The sequence below is a fragment of the Rutidosis leptorrhynchoides genome, chromosome 2 (assembly GCF_046630445.1).
Source record: "Rutidosis leptorrhynchoides isolate AG116_Rl617_1_P2 chromosome 2, CSIRO_AGI_Rlap_v1, whole genome shotgun sequence".
NCBI lineage: Eukaryota > Viridiplantae > Streptophyta > Magnoliopsida > Asterales > Asteraceae > Rutidosis > Rutidosis leptorrhynchoides.
In genome coordinates, this window is record NC_092334.1 from 490,129,129 (window position 1) to 490,147,963 (window position 18,835).

General features: G+C 33.9%; 3 protein-coding genes across 5 annotated transcripts; 1 reads left to right on the plus strand and 2 right to left on the minus strand.

Annotated features, from left to right (window-relative positions):
* The first annotated feature begins 2,586 nt into the window (after positions 1–2,586).
* On the plus strand, positions 2,587–5,918 carry LOC139892682 (uncharacterized). Of its 3 annotated transcripts, none has more exons than XM_071875797.1 (4): positions 2,587–3,341; positions 4,247–5,233; positions 5,331–5,513; positions 5,591–5,918. In XM_071875797.1, exons 2-4 carry the CDS (start codon positions 4,625–4,627, stop codon positions 5,786–5,788), a joined length of 990 nt encoding a protein of 329 aa, XP_071731898.1. In that variant the 5' UTR covers positions 2,587–3,341; positions 4,247–4,624; the 3' UTR covers positions 5,789–5,918. The 3 variants fall into 3 exon arrangements, with proteins under 3 accessions (XP_071731898.1, XP_071731900.1, XP_071731899.1); XM_071875799.1 differs by having other exon boundaries at positions 4,410–5,233; XM_071875798.1 differs by having other exon boundaries at positions 4,425–5,233.
* On the minus strand, positions 5,884–7,455 carry LOC139892683 (photosynthetic NDH subunit of subcomplex B 3, chloroplastic). Its single transcript, XM_071875800.1, has 6 exons — positions 7,123–7,455; positions 6,912–7,022; positions 6,745–6,801; positions 6,608–6,670; positions 6,125–6,187; positions 5,884–6,031 (listed from the first exon to the last, which is right to left on the minus strand). The coding sequence occupies exons 1-6, from the start codon at positions 7,351–7,353 to the stop codon at positions 5,957–5,959; spliced, it is 600 nt and encodes a 199-aa protein (XP_071731901.1). The 5' UTR covers positions 7,354–7,455; the 3' UTR covers positions 5,884–5,956.
* Positions 7,456–7,891: 436 nt separating this feature from the next.
* On the minus strand, positions 7,892–18,729 carry LOC139892685 (uncharacterized). The gene is made up of 13 exons (XM_071875801.1): positions 17,910–18,729; positions 17,728–17,813; positions 17,226–17,384; positions 16,659–16,995; positions 16,450–16,568; positions 16,029–16,101; positions 15,732–15,955; positions 15,126–15,182; positions 14,930–15,032; positions 14,724–14,846; positions 14,454–14,624; positions 8,366–8,425; positions 7,892–8,277 (listed from the first exon to the last, which is right to left on the minus strand). Exons 1-13 carry the CDS (start codon positions 18,312–18,314, stop codon positions 8,125–8,127), a joined length of 2,070 nt encoding a protein of 689 aa, XP_071731902.1. The 5' UTR covers positions 18,315–18,729; the 3' UTR covers positions 7,892–8,124.
* Positions 18,730–18,835: the final 106 nt, after the last annotated feature.

Below are 18,835 nucleotides of genomic sequence, written 5' to 3' on the forward strand. Positions count from 1 at the left end.
GAAGAAGCGGTGATTGTGTTGAATAATCCTAATGGTATTTTTGACTAGATCAAGATTATTGATCCAACGTAGATTCGAAATTTGAGCAAGAATGATATCAAGGTGTTGAGGAAACACCCAATCTTTCATGAGTTGCCTAATACGGAGCAGGCAATTCAGTTTAATCGTGATGTTCGTACTTGTTATGCTTATGATATCCATGCTTAATGTCTATCTTATGTTCCTGATTTCATAAACTGTGAACTTGGACTTGAAAGTTTTATTTCCATTCTATTTTCATTTTGTTGTAATAACTTGATGTTAACGTCTTAATTCTCATGTTATTGAATGTGTTTGACTGTGTGATTGGTTGTTTTGCAGGGAAAGTATATTTTGTGATTTTAGATAATGAACTGGGTCCTAGGGGGAGTTTGTTGGTGCATATTTAGTCCCCGAGTTCATTATGTTCAAGTTAAAATGCGTTATTGTTTAACTTTCTCTGTTGGAGTGCAACCGCACGGTTGCAGGAATGCAACCGTACGGTTAGACAAGCAACCGCATGGTTGCAAGGTGCAACGCACGGTTGCATCGTGCTGTGAGTATTTAATGGGTATTATGGGTTCATTGTTAGGGTAATGAATCCTAACCTATCCTACACGTACAATCCGGTACCATGGTGTTCTAGCATTCATATTAGTCGATCTTTAACATATCTAAGTCGATTTTGTCATTAAGATCAAAGGTTTACATTGGATTTTGAGTATAAAACCCAATAACGAGATTTTCCGCACTCGTTATTGAATCTAAGATCGTTTAATCCTGTTTACACGATCCTACAGTATGTTTTGTAAAATAGATTATATCTAATTTTAACTGTCCGTTGCGTTAATCCGAACTTAAAAGTATACACGGTGGATAGTAAAGTTCCTGATTGCCTTTCAGCAAGCAATTTGGCTATTTTTTCCATATCTCTTTCAAGATTTTGAATCGATGCTTGATGATTCCTTTGCACTTGCTCGTTTTGTCTTTTCGTCTGTTCATATGTTTCCGACTGATTTTTAATGAAAGTTAATATGATCTCTTCCAAATTAGATTTCTTTTCTACTTGTTGCGTGTTATTGTTTTGTTGTTGATATTGTATCGGAGGTAACAGCTGTTGTTGGAAATTGTTTTGAGGAGGTGGATTTGGAGGTTGGTTTCTATTGTGAAAACCAGGTGGTCCACTTCTTTGAAAGGCGAAATTCTTTGGATTTTGATATCCATTGTTTCCTCCTTGGTAATTGGAATTCCCTCCTTGATAATTATTTTGTCTTTGATTGGCCACAAAATTAACTTGAGGTATCGGAACCATTGGCCTATCATTGACATCACAATCTTTTGTGAAATGTGGCTCTCCGCAATTTTCACATCCTACTTGAAAGACTAAAACTGTTGAATTTAGCTTCTCAATTTCTTTACCAAACTTTTTGAATTGGTTTGCTAAAGAAGCTATGCTTGTAGAAGCATCATATTCATCATCAATGCTTGCCACCGTTCTTCTAGATTGTTGATCTCTAGATGGTGTCCATTCAAAGGTGTGAATGGATATGTCTTCCAACAATTTATACGCTTGATTTGGATATTTATACAGAAATACTCCTCTTGCGGAGGAGTCTAAGATACTACGACTATGTTCATCAATTCCTGCCGAAGCTCAAATTGCAAAAAAAAAAAAAAAAAAAAAAAAAAATGTTAAATTCTAAAAGTCTAGAGTAGATTGCAAAAATATACTTTTTTTTATCAATAACCGTAAAAATATATAACTTGTAAACATTGTCGTGGATAACGATGGGTGTAGCAACCGACAATTATCTCTACCTAGTCGATAGGAACAAAGTTTTAAGTTTGAAAATTAGTTGGTTTAAAAGTATACAAAAAAACTAGTGTATTTTAAATTCCTGTAATTGTTATTTTTCATGTACTTGTTTTAAAATTTAAAAACTTTAACCTTTTAATACATTAATTTTTAAAAATTGATTTTTAGAATTTATGAACGGATTAAGTATAGGTGTAAAAAAAACTGAATTTTCCGTTAAAGAACATAATGTTTTATAAATGATATTTTAAATTTTAATTTTATTATAAAGTTGATACAAAAATGCCAGTGTGTTTTTTGTTTATTTATATATATACAAAAATTTTAAGTGTGGGGTAAAAATTTTTGTACTATTGAAGTACAACTCCATCTTGTGTGTAATTAACATGTTTGTTGACAGGTACTTATGATGATGATGCATTCGACATAACCAAACACCAAAGTTATATTGTGATAAAAGGGATTGGATATGTTCATACGATAAGCATTTTACGATCTTCAATTGCTTAACAAAGAAAGTTCTAAACAATTTACACTTTTTGCCCTCTCAAATTTATATATTTTATCTGATTTTATGTAATGATGGCATTACATAATCTTAAGTGTGGGGTGGGGATATATAAATTCTCGAGAACTTATAACTTGGTCATCATCCAAGCGGTCAATGACCCTAAAGCTACTAAAACAGGCATCATCCATCTACATAAATATCCAAGAGCCGCAACATGAAACCCAAGTAATCACCCAAAAGCCGCCACATTTGCGCACAATCCCCAAGCGGTCAATGACCACTAATCAAGCAGGGAAAACATGAAGATTCGACACCCAAAACATCCCGACTACCGTAAGTCACACCTGTTGGTGTGAGGACAACCGGCGACCGAAAAGAGAGAAACCGAAAACAAAGTGAATAGACAGTTTTGTTGCCAAAACTTCAACCACAGCCATCTCGGTACAAGCCGCAGTGCACGACGAGTGAATTTATAAAACATGGTAAAGAAATAACCGAGAAATCGGGAGATAGTGGATCACCGACAAAGAGAGGAGGATAACAAGGTGTCAAGGTGGGAAGAGATTCAAACGGGGCTCCAAAACACAAAAACCGGACTCATGGCAACCCAAACCAAAAGAAACGTGACCCAACTTAAAACCAGGCACCAACACAAACATATAAACCCTAACAGTAATAATACCGGTAACAGTAACAATGATAATAAGAAGAGATGAAATATGAGTAACGACAGCTTACACCAGTGGACGCCTAGGGATCCGAAATCCGAATCGAGAGATTTGATCGAAAGAATTGATTGACGATACACAAGAATCACGATAATGAAGTAGAATTACAGATCTCAGATTATGATGATTGTAAGATTGAGTGTGGTGTGGTTCGGGTCAAGTAGCTGGTGATCCGGATCGAGAAAACATGTTGCATTACTCTTTCTGGCAATTTGGATTATTTATCCCGAGAGGATCAAGCTTCCCATGTCTGCTATACAAAAAATCTGTACGAACTACACTTTTTTACTTTTACAATACGCAATTACTTTGTTATTTTGGCTTTCATTTTCGTGTTGTGAGCTTCTTCAATTGTTGAACTTGATCGTGATCCGACTGTCAACACATATATGAATTGTAATTTGTTAGATTATACAGACCTGATGAGATTGAGTTGACACACCTTAACAATGATTAATAAAAAAAAAAATTCAATAATTGGATCATTGGTAAAATAACTACACCAAAAAATGAAACAATTGGATCATTGATAAGCAGTCCAAGTATGATTTAAAGTTATCATGCGTATCAGAATTCATTATATCTGTAGTTGATAAGTGTAGGGGTAGAACATTTTATTTCAAGTTAGCCCAGTAAATAATAGTCTATAGTCTATCTATTATATCTATGTAATAATATGATATATGATACTTATAGTGTTAAAATGAAATAAATTTCATAAGTTATTAAAAAGAAATTCACAAAAATCATTAATAATAGATGTTGGTATATTAATTAATGATTTAGTTGGATTTGCTTTTATTGCATTCTTAGTAAATAAGGATGGTGCTGAATTGGACTTTGATTCGAATTTGGTTCTTGGTTGTACAGACTGACCCATGAGGTATTTCGGGTTTCGGGTATTTGTTTTATTTACCATATAAAATTCAAGCATACTTTATGTCTACCTAGAAACACCCCCAATTTGTCAATTTATATGCGATTGTTTTCGTTAAAGGTCCATGTAGAGTTTGGCTTAATTAGAGGTAACCATTGTTAGAAAATCATTTCCAGAGTTAAATAGTTACCTTGTAAGATCAATCATACTAAATTCTCAATTTTGTTTATTTTTTTCGATTGATATTAATCGATTTCAATACATGTCTGCTTATGATTTAAATGCCTTCATTTTAGATCTTCTGTAATTTAGACCTGTAGATCGTCTCAATATTCCCAATCTCTCTATATGATGAATGTTTATCAGGAATTAAGATAGCAAATATTTGACCTTTGCAATTGTGAAATCTCGTGAAGTATTAACGATGCGATTAAAAGTATCGAAAAGTTCTTTGAACAGATTCTTGTACAGCAGATATGGGAGGCTTAACCATAAAGATAGATTATCCAGATTACCAGAAAATGTACTTCACCATATTGTATCTTTCCTTCCTACTACCGATAAACAACACATTCGTTTTCTGTCAAGAACATGGCGTCGAATCGACGCCCAATCGCAAACAGAGGTTTGTTTGACTGGTCAAAGACTAAATGAGCAGAAACTATTAACAATTTATGGGTGATGAATTCCACTCAGTAAAGACTCTTAGTCTGAAAAAATGCTCAGGGATGAAGTCACTTAGTATAAAAAACTACAATTTGAAGGATATCGAGTTACAAAATTGTGCAACTCTGAAAAGCGTATGCATTAACTCACCGAATCTCGAACTTTTTTTATACCGAGGACGTGATCTGAGGCCGTGCGAAATCGAGTTTGGTATATGCAAGAAACTAGAGAGTGTGATCTTAATTGGAGTTAAAATAAACAACATGATGTTCAGTGACTGTAACAAAACTTTCCCGCTTATTAAATTATTGACCTTAAGTTGTTTTGACGAGCGGTGTATAAATATTTCAAGTAATTCTCTTGATATTTTGGCTTTGTGCAAGTTCAAAGCGTGTGTTGATATCAACGTTGATGCTCCGAACCTAACTTGGTTCGGATACAATGGAAGTACACTTCCCTCTTTAAACATGAAATTTCCTCTTCTAGATGAAGTTAGAATTGAACTACACGCTAATCGGTACAAAAAACGCGGTGCGACATGGTACTCTAGATTGATTAAAATACTTGAAAGTTTGAAACATGCTAAAAAGTTGGTGTTCTATACAAATTCTGAAAAGGTATGATTTAAAAAACATGATTCGTTTATATATTTTTAATATTCGTTGTATATGATTCGTATGGCTTACGATTAACTATCTTTATGTTGCAATCAAGAATATCATTATCCCGAACGAATTTAGAGACACTTTTGTTCCTCCATTTGTTGAAATGGATACGATTGCTGTAAGAACATTTTACAAGACAAGAAATTTCGTCGATCTGTTTGACGGGATGCTTTGGATTTGTCCTCGAGTAAAAAATCTAGTTTTGCGGTCTAATTACTGGGTTTCGCTTGAGGTATCATATATATATTTTTTTTTTTTACATTATAATTGAATGTTATAATTTTGCTGACCTTATTTTTGTGTGGACAGTTGGTGCATGAAGAATTAACAGGAGACAGTTCATGTAGCTTATGCACTGCACATCCCTTTAGATGTTGGCGTCATTCGGTCAAACGGTTTGACTTAAACGATGAAAAGGAGGAGTCTAAGAAGAAAACGATGTCTTATCTCATGGAAAATCTTAAAATGGTTGAACGTGATGCTCTTGAGTTTGTTGCATTGGAATAGGAAATGTTTTGATATTACTTGTCTAACTCATGTTACTAGCTGTAAAAACAAGTAAAGATGTTATCGGGTTTGTTAACTTCTTTGAACATAAATAATTGAATGTTAACATTATAATCATTTTAGTAATTGCGCGATCATCATTTACAATATTACGTACTACAAAACAAATCAAGATTCAGGAGGTGGTTCCTTTCCGAGTGTCCATTCGTGCCCTTTCCATTCTGGTAATTGCTGGATGACCACCTGCATTTGCATCAAACAAGTTTTACTTGAGCTTATTATGAATCTATCAAAGTGATTATTTTAATTTAATCGATATATCGAATTATTAAGTACCAGGCCTGTGGAATCTGGTGTCCCCACCGTTGTCTGACAAGCGAGCCTCCAGTTCTTTGGATTCTGCAGTCATTGTTGGAAAGGTTCAGTCCACTGTTTCCACATACTAGGTTTGGTTCAATTAAGTTAAACAGTTTTACATGAAATTATTCATAATTTCTTTATCAACAGATCTTAACCTTATAATTTGTTCAGGTTAAATAGTATATCTGTAAAGAACAAACTGGTAAAATGTTACATTAGCTTAATGGTTCAACACCCAATGTTGAACGTTCAACATTCAAGCATTTAGTGCACTTGTTTGTGACATCCAAATGAAAAATGATGTTGAATCGTTCGGCAATATGTGCTGAACCATTCAGAGTTGAACCATAGGTCAGTTTAAAGATGCATAAATGTTCCTAAATCATTTTATTCAAATAATTAGACCATTACTTAACGACCCTGACCCGTCCATTATGTCACCTCTACTATTTGTCATACCTGTTTGAGTTTCTCCTTCTCTTTGTCTGTTTTTGGGCTAAGCAACTCCTTCCCTTCAATAACCTTAGATAATAAAGAAAGTTAAACACGCTAATTACTTTAATAAATTGGTTTAATTGTTCTTGATAATCAAATACCTCCACCATACAAGTAGCACAGGTTCCTCCACCAGCACAGTTTAGCAAAGGTCTAGACTGAATTACAAAAGAAACAGAAAGACTAATAAATATGTTCTTAAATACATACATTAAAGAATTTAATTGAAATTTAAATACATAATAAAAGTAAGTATAAAGAACATTACATATGGTCCATACAACTCGATATTTGAATCCAACATTATGTCTCTAAGTTTCTGTCCACCATTCGCGGTTCTAAAATGTACATCAGGCGTTCCATCAGGTAATAGCACCGACTGCATTACAATATATACACAATATATTCATCACTAGAACCTTGTAATATATATACAATGTGAGTAACTAAAAACAATGTGGTTAATATTCATGACTTACACTAACAAAAGCGAAATTGACTGAAGGTGGTTTTTGAGTTTGTGCAGCTTCGGTTTGACCATCGCGGGCCACGGTCATAGCCATGATTCTTGGTCTAGAGTAACTGTGGCACTTAGTAGATGGTCTTTGAATGATACATGTGGTGCTAATTTTGTTCTTGAAATTGTAACAACAAGAGTGTGAGAAAGAAGATATGCCATAATTAGTATTCATGAATTGAATTGTGCCCATTCTCTTGATTGCTAATTAGTTGGTTTGTTCACTGAATGAACATTTTCTACTTATCTTTAATTAGATTATTTTTTTTTTTTTTTCTGTTACAAGGACCGTTAAATTAATGTGTTAGTTTATGTGTGTGGATATAATGAATCTTATCTGATATTGTTGCCAAGGGGAATGCACCCCAATGCTATTTTGTTCTTTGACCACTTTACCCCTTCACATACCCAAGGTAGGCTAGAGTGAGAAATTTTATTAGGGTAAAAATTTGGAATGACAACACAAAATACTAAAAGGATAACATTTTAAAATACTAAAAGGAGAACATAAAATACTAAAGATTTCGATAAATTAAGTACAATTCTTTTTTATCTGGCCTTCTTTTAAATTCTGTTACAAACAGATTCCGATATAAACAACATAAAATTTTCAATTTTAAAGGATAATATCTTATTTTACTTTTTAGATCATCAAAAAACACATTATACCTGAGGTTTATTGTTTCTGTTCTTAAATGCAGCTAAAAACATAAACCATCTTATTTCAGGATCTTTCATCACTTACATTAATAGGGTAAGATACATTTTCTTTTGCAACAATGGCAACTTCAAGAAACAGACACTGACCAATAACTGATTCAACCAGTACTTATTTACATTCAGTTATGCATAACCACTCTCTACTTATATACACATCCCACATCAAAAAACATTGCACATGAAGCTTCTTAGTTATTCTTGCCTTATTATCAAAATACTTTTGCATTCCCTTTTATATATATTTTTATGGCACTGCAACTGTAAAACTTTTATCTTGATTGTCTTTAGTAGTTTCTCTAATTTCATCATTAATGGCCCATACTTCAACTTCCATCTTTTTAGTTCTCTTTAGTTGTCTCACCAAATTGAGCCGTTCAGATGAATACGGAGAAGGGATCTATTGGGCATAACAGAACAAGAGTATCATAAAGAAAACAAGAAATTACAAAACATAAGATGTATAATGGGATGCGGATCATATGTACCATTGATGGGACGTATTTGTTAATCGCAGCTATTATTGCTGCATGCCCAACAGCCGATACCTGCTCAAACACAACAAAATGTCATCTATCGTATATGTGGCAATTTTGACCCATTTACTAATGCATGGGTTGCTCCCGGTTATGCTTGCTCTCTAAGACGTCAAACGGGTCAAAGGCCCTTTAAAGTGTGTTTGAATTACATATAACATCCTAAGAAGGCAACGAAGATATTTTCCCCAATTTCCACTAGTAAGGTGAATTCCATTCCAGTTGCAGGTAATAATAGTTGTAATTTTCCAGATCTGATATCTAGTAAGGTGAATTCTACTCCTGATTCAGGTAGTGATAGTATTGAATGCCATGATTTGAGTTCTGATAAGAAGTCTGTTTCTCCTGATATGAATTCTGTTAAGGAATCTGGCCCTAATGTTGTTGCTAATACTGTATCATATGCTGATGCTGTGGGTAATAGTAAGAATAGTATGATTAGGAGCTTGAATCTGATTCCTACTTCTATGAATGATGGAAAAGAGGTTGTTATTTTTGATGAGGAATTGGTTAGTGAGGGGAGTAAGAAATGGCACTTGACTGCTTGTGGATATTTTCTGGGATGTAATATGGCTTATGGAGCCATGAATTACAATTTGAGAAGGATGTGGAGCAAATTAGGGCTAAAAGATATTATTATGGATAGCAATCAGGTTTGTTACTTCAAATTTGATAATGAAATTGGTCTGAATAAGGTGATTGACCAGAGTCCCTGGATGGTGAATGGTAAACCATTGGTTGTTAGGAAATGGGATCCAGAGGTGACTGTTGAAAAAGTTGAACCTAGTTCTGTGCCAGTATGGGTCAAAATGACTAATGTCCCTCTAGAAGCATGGAGTACTAAGGGATTAAGTGCACTTGCAAGTAGAATGGGAAAGCCTATAGTGATGGATAATACCACAGCCACTATGTGTCATGAAGGGATAGGTAGAGCAGCTTATGCAAGAGTGTTGGTTGAAATTGAGGCAGCCAAGGGTTTTGTGGATGATATTGATGTTGTATACCAGGATAAGGATCAGAATATCAAGGCAACTAAAAAAGTGAATGTTGAGTATACATGGAAACCTAAATTGTGTTCCCATTGTGCAGTATTTGGGCATAGTCATGAGGAGTGCAAGATGAGACCAAAACTGTACAGGAGGTTAAACATAAAGTTGTTGAAAATAAGGTAACAGATGATGGTTTTGAGGTTGTTCAAAGGAAGAAGGTAAGTAAGGAAAAGAAGCAACATAGTGGAAGTAATCAGGGTTCCACTAGTGTTGAAAAGAATCCAAAAATGCAGTGGAAATTGAATGAAAAAAGTAAGGTGGAATTTCAGAAAAGTGCTAACAAGTATGCTATCCTGTCAGAAAGTGATGATGAATTATTGGATCCTAGACTTGTTGTTGATAAATTTATAAAGGATAAACAGAAACCAACTGAGGAGGAACTTAAGAAATGGAGTTATGATATGAAAAAGTATTATCAGTTACAGTTGGCAGATATAGAAAGAAAACAAAAGAAAGTTTGTAGTGAGAATGAAGAATCTGATGAGGATGTGATTGATACTCATGAATGTAGTTTAGGAAAAAATGATTTGGGTCCAGCTGATCCAAATGTGCTTCTCTAAACTTCTTGTTTAATGATGGAATGTAAAATAGCTAGTTGGAACATAACGGGTATGAGTATGGAGGATAAGCAGGATGAGATAAGAGAATTGATTAAGAATGAGCATTTGAGTATATGTGCTGCCTTGGAAACCCACCTTAAGGCAAAAAGTATTGAAAAAGCTTGTAACAGGGCTTTTGGCAATTGGGAATGGAGATCTAACCCAAAGTACAGCCCTAATAGCTGTAGGATTATTTTAGGGTGGGATGATAATATAGTCAAGGTGTCTCTATTACATGTAGATAGGCAACAAATGTTCTGTTTTTTTGAATTGAGGAATGAGCCTATAAGTTGGTATGGTACAATAGTATATGCCAGTAATCTTGGAAGAGATAGAAGGAAGCTATAGGTTGAACTTGGAAAGCAACATTTGATAACCAAGAATAAACAATGGGTGATTTTAGGGGACTTTAATGTTACAAGGAAACTGGATGAGCATGCTACAGGTGGGTCCTATGTTACTGAAGATATGCATGAATTCAATGACTGTATTGAGCTTATAGAGGTGGATGATATAGGAAGTACTGGGTTTCACTTCACTTGGACTAAATCACTCAAGAATCCAGAATGTAATGTGTTGAAAAAACTTGATAGAATTCTAATTAATGAAGAATTTCTCAATACATTCCCTCAAGCATATGGTAGATTCATGCCTTACCTGATCTCAGACCACAGTCCAGCTGTATTGGGGATTAAATCAGGTATAAAGGTTAATAAAAAGTCTTTTAGATTTATGAACTATATAGCTTATAAGGAGAGGTTTTTAGAGACTGTGGGAGATTGTTGGTCAAATGAAGTAAATGGTCATGCTATGTTCAAAGTGGTAAAGAAGCTTAAAATGCTTAAGAGGAGCTTGAAATGGTTGAACTGGCAAAATGGTGATTTGCATAATAAGGTGAATAGATTGAAGGATGAGCTCAAAATTGTCCAAGCTGGTATTGATGCTAATCCATTTGACAAAGAGTTGAGACAAAAAGCTAAAAATATTATTGAAGAATTTGAAAATGCTAAGATTGATGAGTTTAGAATGCTTCAACAAAAAACAAAGATGGCCTGGCTGACTGAAGGGGATAAAAATACAAAGTTTTTTCATAGTATTTTAAAAAGTAGGCAGCAGAAAAGCAGAGTGGAGAGTATTTGTGATGAAAATGGGGTAAGGTACTATGATAATCAAGTTGCTGAGCAATTTGTCAAACATTTTCAAAAGTTTCTTGGAGAATCTATTAATGTGACACCTATTGAAGAGATGGGGGATATATTTACTAAATCAGTTCCAGAAGATGTTGCAGCAAGGATGATTATAGATGTGTCAGATGCTGAAATTAAGAATGCAATGTTTGATATTGATATAAATAAAGCATCTGGACCTGATGGCTTTACTTCATGTTTTTTCCAGAAAGCATGGACTATTGTGGGTGATGATGTCTGCAATGCTGTGAAGGAATTTTTTAAGTCTGAAAAATTGCTGGGTGAGCTTAACTCTACATTGATTGCTTTAATACCTAAGATTGAAACCCCTAATAAGGTATCAGACTTTAGACCCATTGCCTGCTGCAATGTGCTGTATAAGTGCATTAGTAAGATACTTACAAATAGGATTAAAGAAGGTCTTGATTTGGTGGTGGATCATAATCAAACTGCTTCATACCTACCTGGTAGGAGTATTCAGGATAGCATAATGATTTCTCAAGAATTGTTAAAAGGGTATAACAGAGCATATGGGCCTATGAGGTGTGCCATGAAAATTGATATCCAAAAGGCTTATGATACTGTTAATTGGGAATTTTTAAAGAATAGTTTGATTAAGTTTGGATTTCCTGCTAAGATGATACACTGGATCATGACTTGTGTCACTACCACTAAGTTTTCTATATGCTTAAATGGGGGTGTTTATGGTTATTTTAATGGAGGGAGAGGCCTTAGGCAAGGGGACCCTATTTCCCCTTATCTGTTTACTCTTGTGATGGAAGTATTTAGCTTAATCTTGGCTGCAAAGATTAAAAAGGCCCCATTATTCAAATATCATCATGGGTGTAAAGAAATGAAACTCACACATTTGAACTTTGCTGATGATCTTCTTGTGTTAAGTCATGGAGATGAGGAATCTGTACAGGTCATAAAAGAGGCTTTGGAAGATTTTAGTAAAGTGTCAGGGTTATACCCTAATTTGAGCAAAAGCACTTTGTTTTTTGGAAGTGTGAATCATATTACAAGACAGAAAATTCTACAAATTATGCCTTTTGCTGTGGGAAAGCTCCCTGTGAGATATTTAGGGATTCCACTTTTAGCTAAAAAAAATAAGTGTTGGAGATTGTAGTGGGCTTATTGATAAAGTGAAGCAAAAGGTATATAATTGGAAAAATAAAAAATTATCATATGCAGGAAGATTATTGCTAATTAACTCAGTACTAAGTTCTTTGCATGTGTATTGGGCATCTGTCTTCATTTTGCCCAATTCAGTGATTAAAAATATTGAGAAAGTGCTTAAGGGTTTTCTTTGGAGTCAAGGAGAGAGTGCTAAGGGAAAAGCTAAAATAACATGGAAGATTGTTTGCACTCCTAAAAATCAAGGGGGCCTTGGTTTAAAACCTATTAAGGAATGGAATGAGGTATTGATAATGAAACAATTGTGGAAAATTGTTGAGAAAAAGGATTCCTTGTGGTATCAATGGGTCAACTTGGTTAAACTGAAAAATAGAAGTATATGGGAGATCCAGGGTGAAAGTAAAGATAGTTGGAATTGGTATCAATTATTGAGATTAAGGGATATGATTAAAGATCATGTGATATGTGAAATTGGTAATGGCCAAAAGACTTCTCTTTTACTTGATAAATGGGATGCTATTGGTCCCCTGTGTTTAATTGTAAATAAAAGAGATAGATATAATGCAAGAATTCAGAATAATATCACCATAGCTGAGTATAGGCAAATTCATGGCAATGCATGGCCTGAAGAGTGGAGGGCTAAATATAATGCACTTGATAATATTCGGGTTCCAGTGTTACTTAATAAGGAGGATGTGGTAAAATGGGTAACATGCAAGGGTGATATGGTTAACTATTCAACTAGGCAGGTGTGGTGTGATGTTAGATGTAATTACACCATAAAAGACTGGCATCATATTGTATGGTTCAATCAGATGGTTCCAAAACATGCATTTATTTTATGGCTTGCCATTTGAAATAGATTGCCCACTCAGGACAGATTGAGTAAATGGAATGTGTGTACTTCATATAGCTGTCCATTGTGTGATGAGATGCCTGATTCTGTTGAACACTTGTTCTTTGAATGTTCATATTCTAGAAATGTGTGGGAAACAATGAAGTCTTTGCTGCTGTTCAAAGGGTTGCCTTACAGGATTAGTTCCATTGTTGAAGTAATGGGGAAATATCCATTTCAAAAGCAGATTTGGAGTGTAATTACTAGAATTGTGATTGCAGCCACTGTATATAATATATGGCAGGAAAGAAATACGCGTATATTCAAAGGAATAAAAAGGAATGGGCAGGTGTTGAGTGTACAGATTCAAGAGTTTGTTAGAATAAAGTTGTTGACTTTAAAAGTCAAAGACTCTAAAAGTGTGCAGCAGGCTGGAAAGATTTGGCAAGTGAGTTGGAAGTGATTTGTATATGGTTGGTGTTTGCTCCTTAGTGTTAGCGTGTCCTGTAAGATGGGACAGCTTGATCTAAGGTAGCTTGGCGTTTTGCAGGTGCCTTAATGGGTTTAGGGTGCTTATGTTTTGTATTTGCTTGTTTGATGTATTTTGTTCTGGGTTAGATTGATGCTTTGCCCATGTATTGTTTGGTTATTTGTTAATATAATTCACTTTTCACCCAAAAAAAAAAAAAAAAAAAAATCCTAAATCAATCTGTATTTGGCACATTGTTTATTTGTAGGATAAAAGATATTCCCTTCGTCCCAAAATAACTGTCCCGTTTGACTTTTCATTATCTTTTTTCTTCGCTTTTGACTTTAAGCATTTTTATTTTGCGCTATATAATATTTAATAAAAATAAAAATTATATCAATGGATCGGGTTTTAAGATGCGTTTTCATTGATATAAGTTTCACCAAATATTACATAACACAAATACAAATATTTAGAGTCAAAGTTGTACAGGAAAGATTTAAAAAGTCAAACTCGGACAATAATTATGGGACTGAGGGAGTATTTAGTTAAAGGATTTTTCTAATGACGACAGCACTTAGGGTTGTCGTTAAGATGCATTAATGTGTTGTACAAAGCGGTCAATGTTGACTTTTACATGACCATTATCCAAAAGTACTAGTCTTTTTTGCACGGTTGTCGTTAGAATATCCTTAATTAAATAAGTGTTTAAGGTCAACCCAAGTCAAATACATATAATACACAATTTGGAAGTAAATGTGTACCGGAATGAGCATCAGTATTGTAACTGGAACAAGTGTGACAATATCATTAAGTGTTCGCTTTATTTTTCTTCTTTCTCTACTTGTAATCTTTTTACCGCGCAATTGTTTTAGAAGGAGCGCGATAACATCCGATACATCTATGAATAGTAAATGAGTACCCATCAAAATCACCTGTATAATAGTTCAAGTACGATATTAGTAAGTCAGTATCACATTCAAAATATTAAACTCGACTTCACGTCACAATTAATTAGATAATTAGAATCATACATTAGTAGCAGAAATTAATTTTTCCTTCGATTTCTTTAGTAGTCGTTCATGCAAACGTTTTCTTTGAGCTCCATATTTCTTGACTGACATTTTCACAGCGCTCGTTCCTGCTAAAGTTACACCCTACCGAAGACATACAACTTTTTTTTTTCACATAAATTTTATAAAATTAAACATTTTAAAAATATAAAATAAAAAACCAGTACCTTAGACAGTCTAGATTCCTCTTGATGAAATCCTCTTTTCATTATCTCCATTGGCTTTGACTGAGACTCCAATAGTACTTTTTCTGTAAATTTCATTAGCTCACTGCAACATAAAACAAATAACGTGTATAACTTTTTATTTATTTAATTTCTATGTATCATTTTTTATAAACTGTATGTAGCTTAACAAACTTACCCAGACTTATCATAAGCAGCCCAGTACTCTTCAAGACAATTCGATAACAAGCATTGACTGCAAATTACATAGCAAGTATAAGTTTGCGATCTTTTATGGGGTTATTGCACTGTTGTAAAAGTCGGCCGACGCTTCAATCTGGGGACTAGATCGTCCCGACTTGCCCAAAAACGCCTTAAAAGTCGGGTTGAGTCAGCCGAGTCGGTCAAAGTCAAAGTTAGGTAAAAGAATTTATATTTTTTAAAAATAGATTTGTGCCATATATCTATGTTTGAAACATTTATGTGTAATATGTATATGTTTAATTTATTATTACTAAAAGTCAACGTTGGTCAACTACCGACTCATCCCCGACTCGTGACTTTTACAACCTTGGGTTATTGAATATAAAAGCAACCAACTTGGGTCTGATGTCTACTTTGATTTATTTTCGGGTAACCATCTTTGTTTTCACTCATAAATAAAAAAATTTACATAAAAAATTCTGAAAGTTAGTTACTTTATATATGGGTGAAAATAAAGATGGTTACCCAAAACTTAAAAATCAAAAATCATACCAAAGTTGGTACCTTTTTCTTATGCAAAGCAAAATCTTGTTTTTACTACCTTCGGAAAAGAAAAGAAAACACATCAGAATCTAACGGTTGTTGTGAAGAATTGCAATAGTGCGCAAAGCCAGAGAAAACGTCATAGCAAACGGTGAGAACAGTATAAAGAATTATCTCCTTTTCTGCTTGTATCGCATGTTGTCTAGATCTTCTCTTATCATATTGGAACTTGCATTTGAGTGGAGCGTAAAAGTCAAGCCATCCAATTTCATCTATAACTACCTAAATAAACAATATAACATCAACATGATTAAATAATTATATAAGAGGATTAACCATTAAACAATAAACATACCTCGATGAAGAGTTGATACTTTGCTAGGGAGTTAAATTCAGGATATATATACAGGCTGCCACACTCTAAGTAACTGCAAAAGTTAAATATTTTCATAATTACAATAATTACAGTCCTTATACATATATTTATAAATCGGTTGAATCAGATTAGGTTCTTTCTCAAATGGGTCAAAAGTTCATCATACAGTTTATGTACATGAAATCTCATATATCAATATATAATTATCGTAAATGAACTAATGTAAGTTTTGTTTTTATGATATTTTACTTGCTAATTGTTTATACTGTATACCTTACAGCTTTTAGTTAAGTGGCTTGAGTCAACCCAATCTAAATCGGCCTTTTTTGACTAATTGCCTGACCCACCCATTTTGCCACCTATAAAATAAAGGTCACCTGTGGACCAATTTGCAATCTACCTTAAAAAATCCTTAATCTGATCGTCCATATCTTTTATATTCATTTCCGACAAATATAACCTTGTCTCTCTTCCCAAATATGCAAAAAGCCCGAGAGTCGCTAAAGTAGTATCCTCAACCTATATATAAAGATAGAACCATCAAACAATATTAACAACAAGATATTGATTAAAATCTAAAAAACGATTAGAAAAGTAATGATGGTTGACCTTATCAATGATGGGTTGATTGGGTGTTATGACACTTTCTCTGTGAAATGCAAAAGACAGTTTTTCGTGAACGAGCCCAATCCAAAACTCAACGTCTTCTACATTCTTACTCGGTATAACCTTTTTACCAAAATGTGATAAGAAATCTTCTTCGAAACCTGCCTCAATTGCTAACTGATGCAATTTATCAACTGAAACAAGATCACGTGATAAGTCTCTTAGTTCAACCAACGCATCATCAATTGATGCAGAAAATTGAGGACAAGAAATTCGGCCCGAACCCAACTTTTTCACTGCAGTACAACAACTTATAGCAATAATAACTCCTGCAACACCACTGAACAACTTTATGTTAAAATATAGGATTTTGCTAACGAATGCCCTTAGGGTTGTCGTTAACACGCTTTAAACAATTGTACATAGTGGGTGCTTATTAATTTGGTGGTGGTGGTTACATGAATGTACAACTGTTTAAAGCGCGTTAACGACAGTCCTAAAATATGTTGCATATATGTGAGCTATAAATCATCCACTTCAATAGCACATATAGAGATATTAACTGTATACCTTCCAGCGTAATCCAAAGACCATTTTTTGAATAACGGAATGAATAATCCCGCAATACGTGGAACTTCGACCGTGCTAAACCACTGCACCAATGTTGGGTGTTTGTCGTACAATTGGCTTTCGATGATTTGGCCAAGAAAAGATGTCTTTGAAGATAAGCTGAAAAAAAAAAGAGTGTTAGCCCACATGGCCCGCTCTCATCTGATCCGATGAGGTGGCGTCTATGTGGATGCACAAGTGGACGAATATATTACCTTTGACATTTTTTTCTCAAATTATAACCTTTCTTTGCACCAAATCAAAATCAGAATCCTTTTTGGGCAATGAGAAAAGCGACATTCCCTTTAATAGAAATTTGTGCTTTTATGTTACCTTTTTGGACTTTTATGTTACCAAAACTTTTTGGGCTATTTGCCCTTGTTGGTTACATACTTAAAGTTCTATTTAAGTATTTAAAATTCAAGGATTTTTATAAAATAAATAAATTGGTTATATCACTTACATATCAGACACGGGACTATTGCAACGTTTGTGACAAAGATATAACTCCACCTCAGTTGCAGCTTTCAGTAAAGCATAAACTGCTACCTGTAAAAACAATGATATTTACACATGTTTTATATGTATGTAATGTAATGCTAGAAAAAGATTATATTATTATATAAAAGTATAGATTATGATCACCTGATACGCAGTGCGTTTATGCCACGCGTTCACATCTACTCCATTCCATGCGTTAGAAAGTTCGGGACTGGCTTTAGAAAGTTCTAGATTCTGAACTGCAAGTGAAAAGCTTCTAGCAGATTCATGTAATATCCATACAAGACAATTAACACGGTTAAATTCCAATTCGTTTGTGTTTGTGATACACAATGAAGGTTCATCTTCGGTTATTAACTCGTTGCTACATGAATAGGAAATTGAAGATGAAGGTTTAGATGAAGAACAACTTAATGATAAGTTATGAGACGATGAAATGTAACGTTTAAATGGAAAACAATGCAAAAGATTATGAGTCGAAAAGGTGTGTTTTTCGTGGTGTTTGGTATTAAATTTTGGGATATATCGAAGTAAGAGTTGAAAGGCCATGTAAATGGAAGGAGAAGGAGAGGAATACTTTGGAGGAACAGATGGATATATACAAGGAGAAGTGAAAATATCAATGTAAAACAGATAAATAAAATATAATCATATTAATGTTTTGTTAATTGTTTTTGTAGTAGAATTTATGGAATATTAAAGTATGAAAATTGTTTCTTAGTTTGACTATTCAAAAGTCAATGGTACATAAGATAAATCAGAAGGTTGACCCACTATTTGCCTGTTGCTAATCCTAAGGGTTGTTATTGGCATGACTAGAATCTTTGTTGATCCATTATTACCTAATTCTCTACATTACTTCTTTAAATACTAGATGTATGTAATAGTTTTTGTAAGATTTGTATACATGACAAATAAACTTATGCAACTTGTTTTAATAGATAAAAAATTTATACGTAATCAAATAAAGTATCTATTTTAACTAAACACACAGTGTTATGAATCCACTAACTGAAAACTTCGTCATAGATTAAAAAGATAAATAGCTGAAACATAAATGAGGTTCAGTA